General features: G+C 46.2%; 1 protein-coding gene across 2 annotated transcripts in view; it reads left to right on the plus strand.

Annotated features, from left to right (window-relative positions):
* Positions 1-20,620, plus strand: part of CPM (carboxypeptidase M) — an 81,617-nt gene extending 60,997 nt beyond the window's left edge. For both annotated transcript variants that reach the window (XM_084759420.1, XM_084759421.1), the window contains exons 4-9: positions 2,128-2,300; positions 4,112-4,296; positions 5,379-5,549; positions 9,560-9,712; positions 13,895-14,043; positions 16,735-20,620. In XM_084759420.1, coding sequence (XP_084615546.1) covers positions 2,128-2,300; positions 4,112-4,296; positions 5,379-5,549; positions 9,560-9,712; positions 13,895-14,043; positions 16,735-16,977 — 1,074 coding nt within the window. In that variant the 3' untranslated portion in view covers positions 16,978-20,620. The remainder of the gene's footprint in view (positions 1-2,127; positions 2,301-4,111; positions 4,297-5,378; positions 5,550-9,559; positions 9,713-13,894; positions 14,044-16,734) is intronic.
* The last annotated feature ends 3,063 nt before the right edge of the window (positions 20,621-23,683 follow it).

The following is a 23,683-nucleotide window of genomic DNA, read 5'->3' on the forward strand; positions in this document are numbered from 1 at the left end:
ACCATGAGGCTTCGTACTCCACGCCTTAAACTTAAGGGGGAAAAGGATGTTTATACATAAAACATGAATGAGTATTTGAGGCATTTATCCTCAGGCTGCCGAGAATACATTTGAATAATATTTGTCACAAGTCACAGGGCAGGAAGTAAGGCCCGATGAAGAAAATAACAAGGGGATTTTGTTTAACTCCCTCTGAGATGTTGTGTGTCAGCCTTCTAAAACTAAATGATGCATGGTTGCTTCTTCATGTTAATGAGATTTTTTTTTTTAAACCTTCTATAGTTAAGCGCTGAGAATTTATTTTGGAATATTAAGACATCTGCTTCTTTGGTTACACACACAACATGGGTTCTTTTCCATTTAAAAAGTGATACTAGAAAAATAAGCAGAGTGAAGTCCTCCAGTAACTACCACCCAGAACGGCCGTCATTAGTATTTTCAAAAATCTCTCTAGACATTCATGTATTCCCGTGGTGAGAGACTAAGAGTAATTAAAATAATCTGGTCGGGCGGAGGGGAGGCTGGAGAGATGGCCCAGCAATGAATAGAGCTGGCTGCTCTTCCAGAGGACCAAAGTTCAACTCCCAGCACCTAATGGCAGCTTACAGCTGTCTGCAAATCCAGTTCCAGGGGGCTCCAATGCCCTCTCCCCCGGCCTCACCAGACATGTACCTGGTGTACAAACATACATGTAGGAAAAACAGCCATACATTTAAAACAAAGTTTTTAAATTAAACAAAAAGTTTTAAAGTCTACAATAAAATGTGCGGCATATTTAGCGTGTGAAATCCATTTAATTTAGTCAAATTTAATGTTATTAACCAGAGGATAAAACTCAAGTAAAACTAGATGGAGAGCCTGATATTCTGAATCTTTCTTAAAGTCTCTTTATTATACGTTATTATTTATCACATACTTGAGAGGGGGTTGTGTTTGGGCACATATGTGTCAGAGGCTCACATGTGGGGGTCAGAGGACAACCTGCTGGAATCAGTTGGTTTTGTTTTAATTTCTTTAATCATTAGTTTTAGTTTATGTATGGGTCTTCTGCCTGCGTATATGCCTTTCTGTACGGTCTTCTGCCTGCATGTATGTCTGTGCATCCCATTTATGCCTGGTGCCTGCAGAGACCAAAAAAGGGCTTTGGATCTCTTAAAACTGGAGTCACAGGTGGGTGTGAGCTGACATGTGGGTGCTGTGAATCAAACCTGGGTCCTCTGCAAGAGCAGCCGGTGTTCTTAACCCCTCATCCATCTCTCCAACCCTGAGGTTTTACTTTTAACGCAAAGGCAAAGTGAACAGGTTTAAAGAATACGTAAATAACAGTGTGCGCACAGTACATTCTTATGGCAAAAGCTGGGTGACATGCAAATGAGTAAGTTCCATGACCGTAGGAATGTGGGGATCCAAAGTACACAGATACAGAAAAATAACACAGAACGTGCAACAGCCGAAGCTGCGAGAGGAAGGTACTGAATGCTGCAACCCGCTCAAATCCTGAGGCCAATTATTAAAATTAATCACATTATAATCTGGTGTCTAGCCTGCCACTGGGTTTCATAGGAGTCATGCCCTTGTCTCTGGGAAGACAAAGAAATGAACACCACCGTGTTAAGAACTTTGCCTCTAATTCTTCTTTTTAGGTTTAAATGGTTCTGGATCCACTCCTTCACACACGTACAGAGAGCAGGTAGTTTACAAGCAAGGGCCTGAACTCTCACAGAGGCGCCCTCAGCATCCCCTCCTGAGCTGACCCTTGCCTCGTTTTTTTTTTTTTTTAAGGTTTATTTATTTATTATGTATACAGTATATATAGTGTTCTGCCTGCATGTACACTTGCAGGCCAGAAGAGGGCACCAGATCTTATCATAGATGGTTGTGAGCCACCATGTGGTTGCTGGGAATTGAACTCAAGACCTTTGGAAGAGCAACCAGTGCTCTTAACCTCTGAGCCATCTCTCCAGCACGACCCGTGCCTCTGTTGCTCTGCTTGAAAAATGTGGTTCTCACAAACAAGCTTTGATGTAAGATATCAAATATGGCGATCCATACGGGGGAATCTGCACTTTGGGGAACTTTTTCTTACTATTTCTGACTTACTAATAATCCCGTTCCTCCCCTGCACAGACTGTGGGGCGGGAACTGCTGCTCCACCTCATTGACTATCTTGTCACCAGTCACGGGAAAGACATGGAGGTCACCCGTCTCATCAATAGCACTCGGATCCACATCATGCCTTCCATGAACCCAGATGGGTTTGAAGCCGTCCAGAAACCCGACTGCTATTACAGTAATGGAAGGTAAAGAGGGGCTGGTGGGGCTGGAGAGATGGCTCAGGGGTTAAGAGTACCGCCTGCTCTTCCAGAGGTCCTGAGTTCAATTCCCAGCAACCACATGGTGGCTCACAACCATCTGGGGCCCTCTTCTGAGATAAAGTATTCATATACAATAAATAAATAATTTAAAAGGGGGGGTGGGCTGGTCTCCCATCAGGCACCCATTGGCCCTGGCACGAGGACTTACATCACAGTGAAGCGCTCCAGAGCATGTGCTTGTCACAGGCGCACTGAGGCTCTACGGGCCGCCATCTTGTAGGATGAAGCATGGCGCCTGTCTAGTCCCTCTGCTTCTACTGACCACTCCTCATCCCCATCAAGTGCCCAAAGAGCATTCCTACGAAAACTCCTTCCTGACCATGGATCATGTATTTAGTCCCCTATATGCTTTCTGATCCTCTGGCACTGTACCTTCATGGTACAATTTTAAATAGATCTTTGTTTATTTATTTGTTGGGCATGATATAGGGTGTGCCACAGTGGGTGTGTAGAGGGCAGAGAATAACTTGCAGAAATTGATTCTTTTTTTCCCATGTGGGTGGGTCCTGAGAGTCAAATTTAGGTCACCAGGCTTGGCATCAAGGCACCTTTACCTGCTAAGCCATCTCACAGACCCCTAATGTCTAATTTCTTAAATGTCTTTCTCTCCACTAAACTGCAAGCTACTGCAGACAGTGAATCATATGTGCTTATCATTGTTAGCTCCACGTTGCCCAGCACAACGGTTCTCAACCTTCCTAACACGGCGACTCCTTAACACAGCTCCTCGTGTTGTAGTGTCCCCTCCCCAACCATAAAATTATTTCCATTGCTACTTCATAACTCTAATTTTGCCGTTATGAATCATAATGTAAATATCTGAGATATAGGATATCTGATACACAACCTCTATAAGAGGGTCATTTGACTCCCCGAAGGAGTCTCGCCCCACAGGTTGAGAATCACTGGCCTAGCATAATACATAGACTCTCCAAAATTACCCACAATTGGTTTATTGATGCAATAGCCTAAGTAGTGTGGGTCTTACAGTGTGGTCTAACGGTGGATTTTGTTTCAAACTGCCTCAGGGAGTTTAGAGTTTCTCCGGTGCTGAACATACACATATATTTGCACAGTTTGTAAGTTTGTTGAGTTCGCCAAGAAGAAATAAGTAATAGCTCAACACTGGACTCCCTTTATCTTTAGCTTTTCTAGCATAGTTAGCATAGACCTGCCAGCATCCTAAAGCATGTTTGTATAAAGTATATAAAGTTTCTGACCTCGGGTGCTGGGTAAGAAGCCGTTGCCAAGCATGGTGACCAAGTCTTTTTATTAACTCCCAAGTTTAAGAAGGGCAAAGCAGGATGGATGTTGACCTCTGCTGCACCTGGGGGCTCAGGTCAGGTCTGATGCCATTAGCCTTGGGCCATGTGTCTGGCACCCCATCCTGGCTGTCACCTGGGTTCCTCATTGTCTTACAGAGCCCACATCTGGCTGCCAGTGGTGCCTCAGTGGGTAAAAAGCAGTGTTCCAAGAACAAAAGGTCCCAGAATGCAAACAGTTGTCCAAGCTTCGCTTGTGTCACAGTAGCTAATGTCCCATCGGGACACCAAATCACACACACTAGGGGCCAGGGACTTTAGCATGATTCTCGAGAGGCCTCCAAAGCAGTTATCCACTGCTCTTGCATTCACATCTGGGGAACACCTGGAACCTAAGCCTCAGGCCTGTGCACAGCTCCCCTCACCCACCCACCCACACACCCAATAAACCCTACAAAATCCTCTCTTTTAAAGGGAGAACTCCAATAATTACGACCTGAACAGAAACTTCCCAGATGCCTTTGAGAACAATAACGTGACGAAACAGCCCGAGACTCTGGCAGTCATGGCGTGGCTGAAAACAGAGACATTTGTCCTCTCTGCAAATCTCCATGGCGGTGCCCTGGTGGCCAGCTACCCCTTTGATAACGGCGTGCAAGGTAAGTGGTGTGGCCCCGCCATTCCGGCAGACTGAGCTGCCAGCACCCCACCTCTGGAGCAGTGGTCACTTCTCTGACCACACAGGCAACAGCCTCACTCTCCTCGACCGTGTGCGTGCGTGCGTGCGTGCGTGTGTGTGTGTGTGTGTGTGTGTGTGTGTGTGTGTGTGTAATAAGGAATCCCATGCATGCCAGGGAGCCTAAAACAGACCAAGTAGCTGAGAGTGACCTTGAATTTCTGAGCCTCACAAACATACACTGCCAGGTCAGGTTTATGAAATACTGGGAATCAACCCTAGGGCTTTGTGTATGCCAGGCAAGTCGTGTGCAACTTGAACTGCATGGCCAGCTCTTCCTGTAATTCTTAAACAGGGTGGGCAGTGTGGCTGAAGCGACAACCAGCAACGATATCATTGGTGAAATCCTATAGTGATGTAGGTTGAATTACAGATTTAGGTTATGTGGCTAGAAGGCTTTTTTTTTTTTTTAATCTTGTGAAGTGTTGACTTTTCCAGCTGTTCTCAACCGTGGATTGTGACCCTTTTGGGGGTTGACTGACCCTTTTGCAGGGGTCCTCTAAGACCATCACAAAACACAACAGTCGCAGAATTACAGCTATGAAGTAGCAATGAAAATAATTTTATGACTTGGATCACCACAGCATGAGAAACTGCATTAAAGTGTTGCAGTATTAGGAAGGTTGAGAACCACGGCTTTAGACTCTATAGGATGACATGTGTTTAATGACAAGGGCCAGACTTGGTGAGATTAAAATCCCAGCACTTAGGAGGCAGAGACAGACGAATCACTGTGAGTTTTAGGCCAGCCTGGGTACATAGCAAGTTCCAGGACAGCCAAGGCTACACAGAGAGACCCTGTCCCAAAACACAAACAAGGAGCTGAAAGCATGACAGTGGTGTTGGTTAACCCCTGGGCAGCTGAACTTCAGAGACTGACGAGGATGATGAAAAGGTAGCTTCATTTTCAGACTGATTATTTTGTGAGCTAACTTGGGAAGCTGTGTGTGTGTGATCACGTCTGCTGATGTGTGTTGTCTACATCCCTCTGTCTTCCTAACACAGCTACAGGGACACTGTTGTCCCGAAGCTTAACGCCCGATGATGATGTTTTTCAACACCTCGCGTATACCTATGCCTCACGGAACCCCAACATGACGAAAGGAGATCAGTGTAAAAACAAACGGAACTTCCCCAACGGAATCACAAATGGCTACTCCTGGTACCCACTGCAAGGTGAGCGCCTCCTCCTCCTTATACATCCCTGCTGCCTTCACCTGGAACACCAGCTAGTCTCGAAAGACACGCAAAGGCCCGATGCAGTCCCTCAGTCAGGTCTCCATCCCATAGTATCACGGTGAAGGATAGTTTGTAAGATGCACAGGCATGTTCCTCATTTGCTCGCACATTTGTTTTAATCTGTGGGTGTTTCCTGCACCCAGGAACGGTACCAAGAAAGACCCAGGGCTCAGACCTCGCCCTCAAGACCAATGGAAATGAGGAATTGGCTTGGAGAGCCAGAGTGGAAAGAGGGTAGAAAAGGCAAAGGGAGCAGTGCAGATGTGGAGGAAGGTGGCACTTATGTCCCTCCTACAAGGACAGATGCCACTCCCGCTCCCGCCAACTGTAGCCATGCAGCAGTGGAGACAATGTGGCCAGTCTCCTTCCTGCTTACAACAGAAGTTGGATACCGGGAAGAAATGCTCTTCAGGCAGGACCAGGGGAAGGGGTTCTGGCTTCCCACCCTTGAGTCCGGATGGCCAGGCAGAGGAGGGGTGTGGATGGTGAAGGGAGGAAGGGAACTCAGAAGGAAGGATGGTCCTTTGTCAGTTTGTTTTGTCTTATTGGCAGTATTGGGGGGGGGGGTTGGATCTAAGTCTTTGCACATGCTAGGCAAGTGCCCTATCACTGAATTATCCCCAGCCCTCTTTTTACTTTTATTTTGAGACAAGGGGTGCGGCGGGGGGCAGGGGCGGGGATCAGGGGTGCGTACTAAATTGCCCAGGCTGGCCTTGAACTTTCAAATCTCCTGTCTCAGCCTCCCAAGAAGCTGGGATTACAGGCCTGCACCACAGAGCTTAGCTCACTTGTAACCAAATGAGTAAAGCCAACAAGCAGAAGCCCAGGGCTGCACAGATCCTGGGACTAGTCTGGAAACTTGGGGAGAGAGAGAGTAAACGGAGCTCCGAGCTCGCTAGAGATGAGCAGCCTTCCCGCCCAGACTAGGCAGCCTGACCCACCAACAGCCAGCAGCAAGCTGCAGCCTGCGTCTCTGCACACAGGCGCCTTCCCCAGCTGTCACTGTGGGTGCATAGGCCGGCTAGTAATCTAGCACGAACTGGTACTTTTGTGTCTGGGTGGCGCACTGCCAACTTTCTAGATGAGGTAAAATAAGCATAGCCCACAATGGATGGTGTTCAGGCCGTTGAGGCCAGCGAGACATAGAGGCACCGTAAAATCCATCCTGCCACTCGGGGTCTGTTCCCACTCACCTCAGGTCTCCAGCACAGCCCCTCCCGGTCCTCCTCCATTCTCATCACTACAAAGGACCTTCTGTTCTGCGCCACAACTGTCCTTCATGGTCACTGTAACTGCCAAGACAAAAAAAAATCCAGATGTGTGGAAATTCCCAAAGTTGTTACAAGTTACTTGCAAGTGTGTGTGTGTGTGTGTGTGTGAGAGAGAGAGAGAGAGAGAGAGAGAGAGAGAGAGAGAGAGAGAGAGAGAGAGAGGAGGGGGGAAGGCGAGGGAGAAGGAGGAAGAAAATAGATTCAGAGAGGAATACAAATCCATAAAAAAAATTTTTTTTTAATGAAAAGGACAAAGAAAAACCTTTGTCACTAGAATCTGGATCTATATAGATTACTCTGGCATTTTCTTTGTGGATTTTTATTTATCTGCTCATTTTATGTATATGAGTGTTTTGCCTGTATGTATGTCTGTGAGCCACATGTGTGCTGTGTCACAGAGGCCAGAAGAGGGGGTCAGCTCCCCTGGATCTGGAATTACAGTGGTTGTGAGCTGCCATGTGGGTGCCGGGAACTAACCCTGGGTCCTCTGTAATTGCAGACAGTGCTTGTATACCCTTAGCCATATCTCCAGCCCTTGGGCATTTTGTTGAGCTTAAACTCTCCAATACCTGGTGGAGCTGAGGACGCAGTATTCTCTCGGGCGGATACTGTAGTGGTTCTCATTGTCATCGCTGGGATGAAATATCTGACAGATGCTTCTGAGAGGAAGAAGGATTTCATTTACCTGACACTTGCATGATAGGTTGAGGCAGGAGTGGGCCCTTGGCAGACCCAGGTCAGATGCCAGCTTCTAGCCCTATCACTGTGGCCCTGCCTCTGCCAAGAGCAGCTGAGTACTACATGCTCAATCAAGCAAATGACCCGTGGACCACTTCACTAGTATGATGATGTGGCTCCGTGGTAGACCATGAACCATTTCCCTAGTATGATGAGACTCTGACTTGACCTCAGTACAATACAGGGGTTGGGGGAGAAGAAGAAATAGAAAAGTGGCTGCATTAATCAGATCTAAGATGTCATTCACATAAAATATAACATGCCACCAGGAAAGAAAATTCTAAAACCTTCTCAGTCAAATACATGTTTTTAAGCCATAAAAATTCAATACACATAAATCCAGGGATGTCACATATGCAATTTCATGCCTTACAAGATACACAGTAATTATAACCTTTCAAAATTAGGAATTTCACATGAGCAGTGACAACCTGTGTCTGAGCTTTCCTAGAATCAGCAGCATCCTTTCCCTGAACCTCAGAAACATCTCGTCATCACGAGGGCCAAAGCCACAGGGCTCCTGCATGATGGCAGCAGCTGGGCTCTGCCACCCACAGGCACCCACATCTATGACCGCTGCCCTAAAGAAAAGCCATAACTGCTGTCAGGGTTTGATGAAGTGACCTAAAAGTCTTTGGAAAGATGTTAAAATCCCTGAACATTCAGTAACTATTAGACTCTATCATTCCTCTAAAATTAGCATTCCTGGTTTTAATTAACTAATTTTATAGCTTACAGAAATATTTTTTAAAGATGTTTTTGTCTTTTTATGTGTATGTGTATATGTTTGTGTAAGTGTGTGCCACATGGGTGCAGGTGTCTGGGGCAGCCTGGAGGAGGGTCAGATCCCTTGGAGCTGCAGTTAAAGGTGGTTTTGAGCCACCTGATGTGGGTGCTGGGAACTGAACTCGGGTTTTCTGGGAAAGTGCTATGTACTGTTGGCTGCTAGGCCATCTCTCCAGCCCTACAGAAATACTTTTAAAAATAATCTTATTATACTGTCTTGTGCAGCTCGTGTATCCAACTGCCTTTTTGCAGTATAGTCAATAAACTATTTTTTTTCTTTTTGCAGTATTTTTAATTTAAAATGTTTTTAAGAACATTTACATCATCTCCAGTACTTCCTGTCCCAAATAGGCTATTCTTAAGAAAAAGCACAAGCCAGGTATTGAGGTGCACGGCTTTAATCCCAGCACTCAGGAGGAGGCAGAGGCAGGTGAATCTCTATGAGTTCAAGGCCAGCCTGGTCTACAGAGTGAGTTCCAGGACAGCCAAGGCTGTTACAGAAATAAAAAAAAACCCACCCTGTCTCAAAAAAACCAAAAGGAAGAAAGAAAGATCTTACTCTAGCATGTATCGTATAAAATGTTACTTCTGGCCTCAGGTCCCTAGTACTTTCCACTTAAAATGCAGTCGATTTAGGTGGGGAAAAATGTGTTTGAAATATAGGATTTCAAAATATAAAAAGGGATCTTTCCCCCACCTCCCACTTAATTTTGGTGCATAACTGAACTTCCGTCAGCTCCCCCCAGTTACCTCTTGGGATTCTTTGCTGGTCTGTCTGGTCACGTGGTGGTAGAAAGCGCTGCCCCAATGGGACGTGTTGATACAGCCCTGCCTCTTTTCCCCCACTCACACATCTCCTAGGCATGTGATACCTGGCTCCCCGGCAGCCTTTAGCCCTTAACGAAAATGAAATGTGCGGGCTGGAGAGATGGCTCAGCGGTTAAGAGCACTGCCTGCTCTTCCAAAGTTCCTGAGTTCAATTCCCAGCAACCACATGGTGGCTCACAACCATCTGTAATGAGATCTGGTGCCCTCTTCTGGCCTGCAGGTGTACATGCAGGCAAAACATTGTATACATAATAAATAAATCTTTAGTTAAAAAAAAAGAAAGAAAGAAAGAAAGAAAGAAAATGAGACGTGCTTGCCTTTCAGGTGGAATGCAAGATTACAACTACATCTGGGCCCAGTGTTTCGAGATCACACTGGAGCTGTCGTGCTGTAAATACCCGCGGGAGGAGAAGCTGCCATTCTTCTGGAATGACAACAAAGCCGCCTTGATGGAATATATGAAACAGGTGCACCTAGGTGCGTGGCTTAGTTCTTCGTGTTAACACACCCAGCGTGCGCGGAGCCCTTTGGGTCGAGCATATATATATATATACACAAAACCTCTCAGGGGCTCAGCCCAGGATCTCGTTTCCAGTCCCACGACTAAGAGTTTGAATGCTCTACATCTTAGCTATAGTGCGTGAGAGATGCTGTGCCCAGCTGCTCATAAGAGGACGACTTGAGCCAGGTGTAGTGGCTCGCACACCTGTGATCCCGAGCACTCAGGGGGCAGAGGCAGGCGGATCTCTGTGAGTTTGCAGCCAACCTGGTCTACAAAACAAGTTCAGGACAGCCAAGGCTACACAGAGAAACCTTGTCTCAAAAAAGTAAGAGAGAAAGAGAGAGAGGGAGGGAGGGAGGGAGGGAGGGAGGGAGAATGACTCATATTCACTTCATTTAATGGTGCAAAAACCCAGAGTATCTCTAATTTTTACATATTGAATGGTATGCAAATCTAACAAAAATCAGGAAACAGGATGGTACCTCTGCAGTTAGAAGTTTGGTTTGAGCGCCCAGATGGCTCAGCAGGTGCAGGTGCAGGTGCAGGTGCAGGTGCCTACACCACACCTGGTGACCTGAGTTCATCCTGGGAGCCCACGGAGTGAAAGGAATAACTGCCTCCTGCAAGCTGTCCTCTGACCTCCACACACGTAACGCCATAGCACACGAGTGCCTCCCCCAACGCCAAATAAATAAATGAATGTAAAAATGTGAAAATAAGCTGGTCATGGTGGCGCACGCCTTTAGTCCCAACACTTGGGAGGCAGTGGCGGGCGGATCACTGCGAGTTCCAGGCCAGCCTGGTCTACAGAGTGAGTCAAGGACAGCCAAAACAAAACAAAACCAACAAGAATATTTTTCTATCCGCCTGTCCCTTGTAGTCCTATGTGAACGCACTTAAGTGTGTTTATTAGCACATCAATCCTGCCCCCTTGTGGTTTAAGACGGAATATGTTTTCTTTTTATGAATATGAGTGCTCTATCTGCATGTACACCAGAGAGCATCAGATCTCACTCTGGAAAAGCAAACAGAGCTCTTAACCACTGAACCATCTCTCCAGCCCCAGCAATATTATTTTCTGATGGGGGGGGGCAAAAACCCCTATTTCAAAACACTGATGTATGGTTGCTACTATTTAATAAGGAGCTCACTCTGCATTAGTGCCCTGTCTTCAGTCAAAAAGTACTTTTATTTGTAGGTGACTAAGGCAAACTCCCCTTTCTTGGCACCTCCTGTCTTTGCCACAGTGTGTTCGTCCTCTGCTTCAGTTCACCATGAGTCTGAGATGGTGAACTGCCCCATCTGGGAAAGAAAAGCCTCCGTTGTAGCACAGGGGCCTGGCCTAGAGGGCAGGAGCCAGTGTAGACGTAGACGTCACACTCTTAGGTCTCCTGTCGTGTCTGAAAGTGCAAGGAAGTACTAGACTTCAGTGTGGTCAGCGGAGAGTTTGAAGTAAGAGGTCTGCCCTGCCTCGCGCCAGCTTGTTCTATGGCCTCAGAGGGGCTACTGGGACTCACAGAAGTCCTCAGTGTAAACTTGGGCTCCGTGTATCATGGAACTGGGTTAGAGGTTGTTCTCTATTGGAATCTATAGATTCAGAAGCTAAGGTAACTGCAGACAGTAAGTCTAAATTCTAGGTGTGCCATGTCCCGCTTGTCCCCATCTCTGGGAAGCAAAGCCCAAGCAGCCCAGGCTGCCGCCCTGACACTCCCCTGAACTCAAAGGCAGACCTGCACTTAGAGGCTGAGGAATGGCCCACGGCCCCCAGGTAACTAAGCAACCTGGCCCTAAGAAACTGGGTAGGTCCTGAGTTCCAGAATCCTGTCGGGCCAAGAGATGGATCTTTCATCAGATCCAGAACAGGGTGCCACATGATCACCAGGGTTGAAGGAGCATTCTCCAGGGGACTGTCCCGGCTCCCAGTTTCCACACAGCCAGCCTGTGTGGCTCCATAGGTCGTGCCCGCCTAGCATCTTCAGACTTGGCAACAGAATTTGAGGTCTTTGCTTACTAGCTGGTGGTTTGTTTTTGTTTTTGTTTTTCAGCTGTTGGTTTTTGCTTCTCCTGCTATCGTAGCTCTCTCTCTGAATCTTTGGGTCTACTGTCTTTTTTCAGTGTTTCAACTTCAGCACCCCAAATAAATAGTAAGAACAAGCATAAATGGGGCTTTGAATAAAAAGGCAAAAGAAGGAAAAACTACATGAAAATAAGTTTGCAGAGTGGACCGCCATAGATTCCATGGAAAGGAAATGTGACCTTTGATAACCCAGTCGCAGGCATCAAGAGGTCATCTGCTTCAAAGATTTGCTTAATAGTTGAGATAAAGACTTTGCTGCTAGTCACAACCCCCGTCTTTTCCCTCGGTCTTTTCTAGAAGACACTGTTTCATGTGTTCTTGTGGTTTTCTTTTATGATAAATAGTAGTTGAGTATAGCTATTTGAAATTGACCCAAGGGCTTATTATCATTGTATTTTGTTCTTCTCATTTCTGTCATTAGTCATAAATGACTTCAGCCTGGTTTTGTCACTGGAAGGAACAAATTGGGATGTGTGGCCGGTGTAGTTCAGGGAACAGAATTTCCTGGGATGCAGGAGGCGCTAGACTCGATCCCTAATGCTCCCCAGAGCACTGACGTCTTGAAGTGGGGTTGACATGGATCTAGGGTCTGGCTAGGCCACAGCTGGCTATAAAATTAAGGAGGTTATGCAAGGCATGGATTTGATCCCTTGCACCATAAAAAAGGAAAAAGTTATTCTCCACATATGCAATGTCTTGTTTTGTTTTGCAGTCTTGGGGATTGAACCCAGGGCCATACTTAATCAGGCCTAATGCTAGACAGAAACTCTACTACTTAATACCCCCTCGGCCCTGTGAAACTCTGAGGATAACATCACCATCTTGTAGAGCTCAGCGTGCACTCAGAGCACTCAGCAAACAGCCCGGGACATAGTAACTGCTCAATAAATGTTGGCTGCTCTTAGTAAACAGAAGGCAAGCAACACTGCTGTTACCATTTTGCCCACCACCTAGTTTGCCTGGTGTGAAGACAAACCTTTGAAATCCTTATATATTGACAGCTTTTATAATGGTTTTTGCTTGGGAGCTGGTGGAATTCACCACCATCATGTGTCAGTACCAGTTGATGATTGAGGAGACAACCTGGAAATGACAGGAACGGGCTATTGCCATTTCTGATGTTCCGTTTTGATAATATGTGCTATACGTTGAATAGCCACTAGCCAGCAGTTTAAGCTATAAATCAGGTGTGTAGCTCAACATCTCTTCTCTTTTAACAGTTAAGACAGATGAAAAATACTAGGGATGTGGGGTTTTTTAATATTTATTTTTATTTATACATTGGTGTCTTGCCTGCATATATATCTGTGTGAGAGTATTTGAACCTTGGAACAGGAGTTAAGGACAGTTGTGAGCTGCCATGTGGGTGCTGGAAATTGAACCCGTGTCCTCTGTAGTCAGTGTCCTTAGCCGCTGAGCTATCTCTCCAGCCCCGGGACGTGGGTTTTTTGTTTGTTTGTTTGTTTGTTTGTTCGTCTTTTTGAGACAGGGTTTCTCTGTGTAGCCTTGGCTGTCCTGGACTCACTCTATAGGCCAGGCTGGCCTCAAACTCACAGCGATCCGCCTGCCTCTGCCTCACGAGTGCTGGGATTAAAGGCGTGCGCCACCAGGCCCGGCCTGGGATGTGTTTCTTAAACCATTAAAGGAAACTCCTTTCACATGCCATAAAAGGTGTTATTTACTTTTAAATTTTTACTATTATTGTGTCAGGACACATGTGGAGGTCAGTGGATAGTTTGTTTGTTTGTTTGTTTGTTTGTTTTTTAATGTATACAGCATTCTGCCTGCACACCAGAAGAGGGCACCAGATCTCATTATAGATGGTTGTGATCCACCATGTGGTTGCTGGGAATTGAACTCATGACCTTTGGAAGAACAGTCAGTGCTCTTAACCTCTGAGCCATCTCTCCAGCCCCCCAGTGGACAGCTTTTATAGGGAGTCTCTTCTCTCCTTCCCCTTCGGGTTGCAGGGGTTGAACCCTGGTCCTCTGACTTGTCCATCAAGTATTTTAACCAATGAGCCATCTCACTGGCCCAAAAAACGGCATTCATGTTTGATTTTTTTCTTTTTGTCTTGCAGGTGTAAAGGGCCAAGTGTTTGATCAGAATGGAAATCCGTTACCGAACGTATTTGTGGAAGTCCAAGACAGAAAGCACATCTGCCCATTTAGAACCAACAAACTTGGAGAGTATTACCTACTTCTCTTGCCTGGGTCCTACGTGATAAATGTAAGTGTGCAAGGCCAGCGATTATGAACATGTAGAAAGCACAGTGCTCACATAGGATGGCCAAACACAAGTGGAAAATCTAACTGTGGAGACAGGAAGGCGGGAGGAAAGGGTAACATCAGACCTGCCGCAGCGAAGGAGGAGGGCTAGGAATTCTAGAAACAAACCAATGGGGACAGGGGGATCATGTAGCGCCTTGCAGTGGGGGCGCACCCCTTTAATCCTACAACTCAGGAGGCAGAGGCAGGCAGATCTCTGCGAGTTCAAAGCCAGCCTGGTCTACAGAGTGAGTTCCAGGATAGCCAGGACTACACAGAGAAACCCTGTCATGGATAGAAAAAAATCATATTTTTCCTAACTGGCAGATGATTCTTAATAGAAGCCAAGTAGTAGGTTTTTTTCCCCCAATTTATTATATATGTGTATGTGTGCTAAGGCACACGTGCAGAGGTCAGAAGACAGCTGTGTGGGGGGGGGGGGGGAGTTTGAACCTTTCTAACATACATTCCAGAGACTGAACCGGGTTGTAGGGCTTGCTAGGCAAGTGTTTTCACCTGGTGAACCGTCCCACCAGCTCAAGATGCTATTCTAAGAAACACAGTCAACCTCATTAGTCAGAGCAGGGGGAAGCCAAGGTAAGTCAAGGCCCTCCTCCACGTGGGCCCTCCAGAGAAGGCAGGACAACAAAGCAGATGCTGGACTGTAGGAGTGAATGAGGGAGAACTCAGAAGACTAGCAAAGGATTGACAGGCACTCTCAGCAGCGGGGATGACTGGAAAGGAGCCCAGAAGAAAGAAGGGAACACCTCGTTACCTCAGCCCTGGGCGCCCGGCCTACAGGCGAACTGACACTGCGTGAGGAAGGCAGGGAGGTGCCAGCAAGCACCAGTGTGGCAGGAAACTATGAATGAAAAGTGGCAAGCTTTAAATCCAGTCCAGAGAGCTCTTTTGAAAATGACTCTCCTGGGGCTAGAGAGATGGCTCAGCGGTTAAGAGCACTGTCTGCTCGTCCAAAGGTCCTGAGTTCAATTCCCATCAACCACACGGTGGCTCACAAAATGAAGACAAAATGGGTCCTGATATGCTAAGAGCTGGTGTTAACAGAGGGGCTAAAATGCCAGGCGTGGTGGCACACACCTTTAATCCCAGCACTTGGGAGGCAGAGGCAGGCAGATTGCTGTGAGTTCGAGGCCAGCCTGGTCTACAAAGCAAGTCTAGGACAGCCAAGGCTACACAGAGAAACCCTGTCTCAAAAAAAACTAAAAAACAAAACAAAACAAAAAACAAAAACAGAGGAGTTACAGTTATGCTGGAAACTAAAATAGGTCTTGATGGAGGAGGCTACAGAGTTTAAGCAGGTTAAGCAGCTACAGTAGCTGTCTTTACAGATGTCATGGTTTTATGCTTAGGGAAATCTAACCTCCATAAAGATCAGCTGAGACTTTGAATGAGCTCCAGGAAGTTACAAGACGAAAACAGCAATGTGTAAAAAGAGGCCAGTAGCGTGTATACACACCAGTAATAAACTTGGTGAAAAATAAACTAAGAAAGCAATCTTATTCACAAATAGCTACCAAAAAATAAAATACATAGAAATAAATTTAACCGAAAGATCGATGCAATAAAAATTGTAAGCCATCACATGCCATTAACCCCATAACTAACAGCTGGGTGTGGTGGTGCACGCCTTTAATCCCAGCACTCAAGAGGCAGAAGCAGGTGGATCGCTCTGAGTTTGAGGCCAGACTGGTCTACAAAGTGAGTCCAGGACAGCCAAGGCTAACCACAGAGAGACCCTGTCTCGAAAAACCAAAAAGAAAACAGAAAAAGAAAAAACCCATAACTAGCAAAGCAGAGTTCCAGGCCAGCAGTGAGACTCTGCTTGAGAAAAGAAAATTACAAACCACCAATAGAAGCAATTATAGAGAATTCACACAAAAAGGAAAAATACCCAACTCGTGGACCAGAAGGGGCAATATCCTCGGAATGACCACACTACCCAGAGGGATCGATAGCGCCACTGCACACAATGCCCATCAAAAAGAGCAGTGAAGGGGGCTGGAGAGGCGGCTCAGCAGTTAGGAGCACTGGCTGCTCTTCCAAAGGACCCAGGTTCAAATCCCAGCACCCACATGGAAGTTTCCAGCTGTCTGTAATTCCAGTTCCAGGGCGTCTGACACCCTCACACAGACATACATGGAGGCAGAACACTGATATAAATTTTAAAAATAATATTTTTTTAAGCAGTGACTTCACAGAAATAGGAGAGAGAGAGAGAGAGAGAGAGAGAGAGAGAGAGAGAGAGAGAGAGAGAGAGATTGGGGGAAATAATCTACTTACAATCTTGATATTGAACAAGGATACTGTAGGATTGCTACAAAGAAAAACACCTTTACCTTGGCACGCTGTGCAAATGATTGGCAGAATCGTTCGCCGCTTCCTCCTTTCCCCTTCACGTCACCAGATGCTGCGTCCTTATTTCATTTTGTAATTCTTGGCGACAGCATTTGCAGCCGCGGTCTACGTCAGGAGACACTGGGCGCTAGCCACGCCCTCCCCGGCCTGGCACGCTTTGGTGCACGCAGGCTCTCATGGCTCAAAGCCTGTGTTCTAGTGATGGGGATCGTGCCTTCAGCGTTGACCCCACACGCATCTGAAATCACTCACGCAATTGTTTCTCGTTCCTCCTCAGGTTACAGTGCCTGGACATGACCCCTACCTCAAAAAGCTGACCGTTCCAGGGAAATCCCAGACCTTCAGTGCTCTTAAAAAGGATTTTCACCTCCCACTGCTAGGGCAGCTGGATTCCGTCCAGGTCTCGCATCCTTCGTGCCCAATGATTCCTCTGTACAAATTTAGGCCAAGCCACTCGGCTGCAACAAAGCCCAGTCTGTTCCTATTTTTCTTGACTCTTATGCACATATTTTTCAAATAAAACAAAAATGTGAAACTCAACCCCCGTCGCCACCTGGAATCAGGGATTGGTTACTCCAGGTCATGGCAACTCTCCTCTTGTGAGACTGCAACGGGATCAACGCCACTGTTTTCCTTAAGAGGAAACTTTGGATGTTTCCAAACCTGGCACAGAGCAGCCTGTGATGACAGAAGCGATCCCGCCTGGATAAGGTGGAGGTCACCGCCTGGCAAATGCTGCCCACATATACTCCATCCTGAAGTAGTCTCAGACATTTGTAAGAAACTTTAGAAGCAAAAACAGACATCCCTACAAGGGGGACGTGGGGGGTGTATGTATAGAGAGCCAAGCGGATCAAAGCAGCAGTGATGACACTTCCTGATCACCGACTTTGTAACGACCTTTGCCACGAATGCTATTTGTAAAGCTAATTCTGCGTCTAAGGGCTTCTCCCCAAAGGAAGAAAGTTCTGGATAACAGGACTAAGAACATTTACTATTGCCAATGTCCTGAAGGAAAAATGAGAGGAAGCGGGCAACGTGTCTGATGTGTCTACAGAACCCAACCGATGAAGTGGCCTGTCCCCTGTGTCACTGCCCTTGTCTCCTGGCACCTGCTATCACAGTCCTATTAAGATGACCCCTCATATGTAATCCTACTTCCTTGCCTGAGCCTCAGGTGCACGCATGTTCAGCTGCTCACTGGACGCACCCACCTATGACCTGTATGAACGTCCCCTCATCCGGCTGACAGCTGAGGCGCCGTGCGAGGCTGTTCCTGCTCCTTTGTTTTGCATATCCAGTCACTGAAGGCCGACGTATTGTTCCTTCCCATCGTCTCCTGTCACCCAGCTCCCCTCTCTCTGCTGACCCAGCACGTGCTCTTTGCCAAGTCCATCTTCCACACAGCACCGAAGGAGTCAGGCTGCCCGAAAGCCCTCCCGCTCCCTAAACACAACACAGCGCTCACACTCCTGGGACTGGATGCCGTTTCGGCCCTGCCCACACCTTGTTTCCCACTCAGGAAAACTCGATTGCAAGCGCCATCCTCAACCAGCCAGCCTTGCTAGTCCCGTCCCAAGGAGTTCCAGGAACTCGGGCTCAAGGCCAGATCTCGGGGATCCTTCACAAGAGCTCGTGGCCTTTATTATAGTGAGTTTACAGCATCGCGGTGCCACCTGCTTCACGTCAGCCTTCACTAGCACGGCCTGAGCTCTGCCAGGCCAGAGTCTGCTTGTTGGAAAATTTCATGTCTGTGTCCTCAGAGCCTAGCACAAAATAGGAAATAAGTGGGTGGGGGAGGTGTCTCAGCAACCTGCTATAGACCCTTCCAGAACTGTAGGGATTTGGGCAATTTTGTGAAAATAAGTTTTATGATTGGCAACATCCAGCTCACAACTGTACACACACACACACAGAGAGAGAGAGAGAGAGGGAGAGAGAGAGAGAGAGAGAGAGAGAGAGAGAGAGAGAGAGAGAGGAGAGAGACTGACTTCATGTGTACATCAAGAAGAAAAATCCAATATAAATGCCAGTGAACACACAGTAAGGCTGGAGGGAAAGGCATTTGCTAGCTGTTAACCACACTACACACTACCTTCTAGAACAGGAAAAAAAAATTCAGCTTGAAATAGAAATGCTCCCTGTGAAAAGAAATTTATCCTAACACGTTTTAAGAATTAAAGGAAAGACAGGTGCGCTGGCACAAACCTTTAATCCCAGCGTTCAGGAGGCAGAGGTGGATGGATCTCTGGATTCTGACCAGCTGGGCTACACAGCAAGGCCCTGTCTCAAAAACAGATAAATAAGAATAAAGACCAAACGGGGGAAATCAGTAGCAGGTGTCTGAGTGCTGTGCACTGCCCAAGCCACCTAGGTCTCCAGTCATAACCTCTGTGTGGCTGTGCACATGCAGGGACAGCACACAGTGAAGACTTGAGACTCAAAAGGACTAAAGAGATACATGGGCGTCCTGGTGCTTCCTTTCAGTGCCAAACGTATTCTGTTTTTAATATCAGTAGTATTTGTAGTTTATAACCGCTTCTTAAATTTGAAAGTAAGAGGGATATCTTGATCATTTTATTTAAATAAGCATTAATTTATACCCTGGTAAGCATGTATTAACAGTTCAGAGAGTGATGTAAGTGTATTACATTTTCAAGTATATAAGACAAAGCCAGGTGTGGTGGCTAAATGCCTGTTCTCCCCGCTCTTGGGAGGCTGACGGAAAATCAGCACAAGTTCAAGGCCAGCCTGGGCTACAGGGGAGACCCATCTTAGAAAAACGAAAACAATAAAATATGTAAGAGCAAACTTGATTTGCCATTAGCTGGGTGTTCTGACTTACCCTTTCCTAGGGTGGATTTTAAAGGAAATGAGCTGTTTTCTGAACTGGCTAAGAAACAGAAAACGTGTTACTGAAATAACTTGCACGTAGACATGTCTGACTAGAGACTATCCCGGGGCTTTGCATACACTGGGAAAATGCTCGACCGCTGAGCTACTTTCTGTTTTGACACAGAGTCTCACTAAATTGTGTGGGTTGGACTTGGAACTCATCATAACCAAAGCTGGCTTTGAATCTGCCTGCCGTGGCCTCTGGAGTAGCTATTATAAGGCCTGGACCACCGTGTCCATCTTAAGATAGCGTTACTTAAATCAGAACTCTGTGGTAAACCCAATGTAAGATCACTTAAACAGGGCGAGGGGCTGTAGCTAGGTGATAGCGTGCTTAGTGTAGTCTTGTGTTCAGTCTCCACTAACTACCCCCAAACCCCAAGGCAAAACACGACCATAACCATAAAATTATTCTATGGTACTTGTCCTCGAGACAACACCTGTCCCTGTTGCCTGCTAACCTAGTGGATATGCTCTGATGTTCTAAATCCAGATGTGACACTTTTAGAGAGTAGACTGAAGACTGTGGTCGTGACTGTAGGACACAGTGGTGGTACAGGACACATTGTGGTGCCATTTTTGGTGCTCCTCTGGGTAGAGAAAGCACAATGCTGGGGTGACACGGTAACTGTTCTGAAGACAGTACACCTTATTAAAGGTGACCTGAAAACCGGAATGCTGCTTAGCAAGAATCATGTCATTGTCACTTACACAGTGACGTGGCTTGTGTGCCTGATTGGACTGAGATGGGTAAAAGCCCAGTGCTGGGGAGGCGGAGGCAGGGGGAATCACTCGAGTTCGAGTGGTGGGGCAACGTTTAGAGAAACACTGTTTGTCTAAATATGGTCACGGCAGCATCGGCTTTGGTGATTTCCTGTCCACTCCAGCTGCTGAGCAGGTCAGAAGTGTTTAGCCTCCTCTACTCACCTCTCAAGAGTTCTTTCAAGAACTAATGTCTTGCTTTGTTCCAGAAGCAAATTTGTACTTGTAATTTCGTCTCTAGAAATGGTGTAGGCTGCCAGACATGGTGCCACGTGCCTTTAATCTGAGCACTCAGAGGCAGAAAACAGGCAAATCTCTGATTTCCTAGCCTGGTCTATGGCGTTCCAGGAAAGCCAGGGCTACATGAGAAACCATATCTCAAACAACCAAAAATAAAATCCTCAGATTGTCTAAGACTGTAACATTTGCTTGGGAGGGGCCACGACTACCTCTGGGCTTATTAAATTTACATTGTCTGATTATCAATAAAGGGTTTCATATAGTGATTGCTGTCTCTTTCCATTACTGTTTTTATTTATTTATTTTGTGTGCATTTGTGTTTTGCCTGCATGTATGTCTGTGTGAAGGGATCAGATCTTGAAGTTAACAGGGGCTGTCATGTGGTTGCTGGGAATTGAACCTAGGACCTCTGCAAGAGCAGTCACTGCAAATGTAACAAAAGTGAATGAGAAGATTGCCATCAAATATACCCTAGGAGAGATCAAAATGTATGGTCTTAGACAAGAATACGCCAACAATATTTCCAAAGTACAGATGGTCCTTCCAGGGCAGTGCATACTGTTTACGGCATGAGTTAATTTGAATTATGTGGCTACATGGTCCAGGGATGAGATGGTAAGGCTGTCTTCTGGTCAGAAATATTTGCCAAGCATGCCTGAGGCCGGGATTCAGTCTCCAGCACCACGGGAACAAAACACTTGGAAAGGTTTGCATTAATGTAGTCATAGATAAGTCACAGAGAAAAGAAACTCGCTGCCACCATGTGGCTGCTGGGAATTGAACCCAGGACCTCCGGAAGAGACGCCAGTGCTCATAACCTCTGTGGCATCTCTCCAGCTTGTGCAGCCTAGTACATGCTTAGTTTTCCAAACACATTTTGGGGAATCCTAACAAAAGAGATTTGTCCTGAGTTCCAAGTTTCACTGTCTCCCAAGTCCTTTTGCTGAAAACACACAGCATTATTTGTAAACAAAGAATTTGCTTCCACAGGATCTGGGACACTTCGGGGTCCTCACCTTCTCAGTATGAATCTTGCAATTGTGCTTTTAGTGAAGGGCGGATTGGTGTGAATGTAATCTATACGTCATAGGTGGGTTTTTACTTACGAAGATAGGTGTTTTGTCTGCATCTATGTCTGTATGCTAGTGTGCCTGGTGTTCACAGAGGTCAGAAAAGGACATCTGATTCCGTGGAACCAGAGTTAGAGGGTTATGAGCCACCATGTGTGTGCTGGGAAACAAGAGCAGCCAGCACTCGTAACCACTAAAACATCTCTTCAGTCCCTAAATCAAAAAAGGGTACATACTTGCCAGTTCCAAAAAAATAAAAAATAAAGAAAAAAGGCAAATGTATTTAAACATGCACATATGGCTGGTTGTGGTACACGCCTGTAATCCCAGCACTCAGGGAGGCAGAGGCAGGTGGATCTCTGTGAGTTCAAGGCCAGCCCGGCCTACAAAGCAAGTCCAGGACAGCCAAGGCTACAAAGAGAAACCCTGTCTCAAAACACCAAAATATATAAATGCACATTTAATTAGCATATGTATGATGTGTATTGTCAGAAGGTAACTTTAGGGAACGGTCTCCTGCCTTCCATCTTGTGGGTGTTTCTGCTGTGATGCCTGCAGGCGTCCAGGTGACTGTCCCATGTCTGCTGGGGTTACTGATGAATCCCACTGCTTCCAGCTCATTCCATGGTTTCTGGGGATGGAATCACCTGCCATCAGACTTGCAGCAAGCACTTTTACCACTAAGCCATCTCATCTGCCCAATTCTCAATTTTTTAAATATTATATGAGGTTTATTAAAATATTATATGAGGTTTATTAAGTGAGTATGGGGAGAGAAGGAAAGGGGGAAGGGCACCTCAGAGAGAGACAGGAATAATTAGGAGAGTAAGGGTAAGAGGGAGGGAAGGGGGTAGAGCTCATTTTTAAATTAAGTTGCAAACCTTTCTCTATTTTTTTATTTCTCCATTTTCAAAGGTAAATACATAGCAATTTAGGAATGTGTAGTAGGAAGCCCTTAGGCAGAAGTCCCATGGCATTTGCCTAGACTTGAGTATCTAAATTTGTACCTATTACTTAAATGAGCTGATGGATATGAACCACCAGCCCAAAAATGTTTAAAATAACATACTGGGCCGGGCGTGGTGGCGCACGCCTTTAATCCCAGCACTCGGGAGGCAGAGTTGGGCGGATCGCTGTGAGTTCGAGGCCAGCCTGGTCTACAAAGTGAGTCCAGAACAGCCAAGGCTACAAAGAGACCCTGACTCGAAAAACCAAAAAAAAAAAAAAAAAAAAAAAATAACATACTGGTAGTAACAAAAATTCTACTCATAGTTATATGATGATTAAGTGCTCTGCCTGCATTACATCTGCAGGCCAGAAGAGGGCATCAGATTCCATTATAGATGGCTGTGAGCTGGGAATTGAACTCAGACGCTCACGAAGAGCTGACAGTGCTCTTAACCTCTGAGCCATCTCTCCAGCCCAATGAACTAATTTTTATGGGCATTTGTGCATGCACAATGCATGTCCACATAACAGTGTATATGTAGAGAGCAGAGGGCAACTTGCAGAAGTCGGTTCGCTCCTTCCTAAATCATGGGATTAAACAGTCCCTAAGGCTTAGCAGCAGGTGCCTCACCTACTGAGCCAGCTCTAAACTACAATATTAAAATTAGACATGAGGGACAGCTAGAAAAAAAAAGTATAAAGTCTCTGAAAAGCAAAACAATTTCCTTCTCTACTTTCTTTCATGAGTGTGAAAGGACTGAATTCTCTCCACAGCTTAAACTTCAGCCTCCAACATTCCTGTTTTGTTGTTTTTTAAGATTATGTGTACAATGCCCGCATGCATGCACACATGCAGGCCAGAAGGTAACTTTAGGGAACGGTCTCCTGCCTTCCATCTTGTGGATGTTTCTGCTGTGATGCCTGCAGGCGTCCAGGTGACTGTCCCATGTCTGCTGGGGTTACTGCTGGGGTTATAATGAGATCTCATTATAGACAGTCTTTAAAACACCATGTGATTGCTGGGAATTGAACTCAGGCCCCCTGGAAGAGCAGTCAGTGCTCTTGACCTCTGAGACATCTCTCCAGCCACCCTCCCCCCCACCAAGTTGTTTTTATAATGGGAAAAAGGCAACTCAATAACATGTCAAAATAAGTCTTAACTGACCAAGGGCTGTGTCTATTAAGAAAGTATAGTAAGCCATGGTGCACGCCTTTAATCTCAGCACTCAGGAGGGAGAGGCAGGCGGATGGCTGTGAGTTAGAGGCCAGCCTGGTCTGCAAACAAGTTTACGATAGTCAAGGCTACATAGA

Source organism: Acomys minous (assembly GCF_964271855.1).
Source record: "Acomys minous genome assembly, chromosome: 15".
Lineage (NCBI taxonomy): Eukaryota > Metazoa > Chordata > Mammalia > Rodentia > Muridae > Acomys > Acomys minous.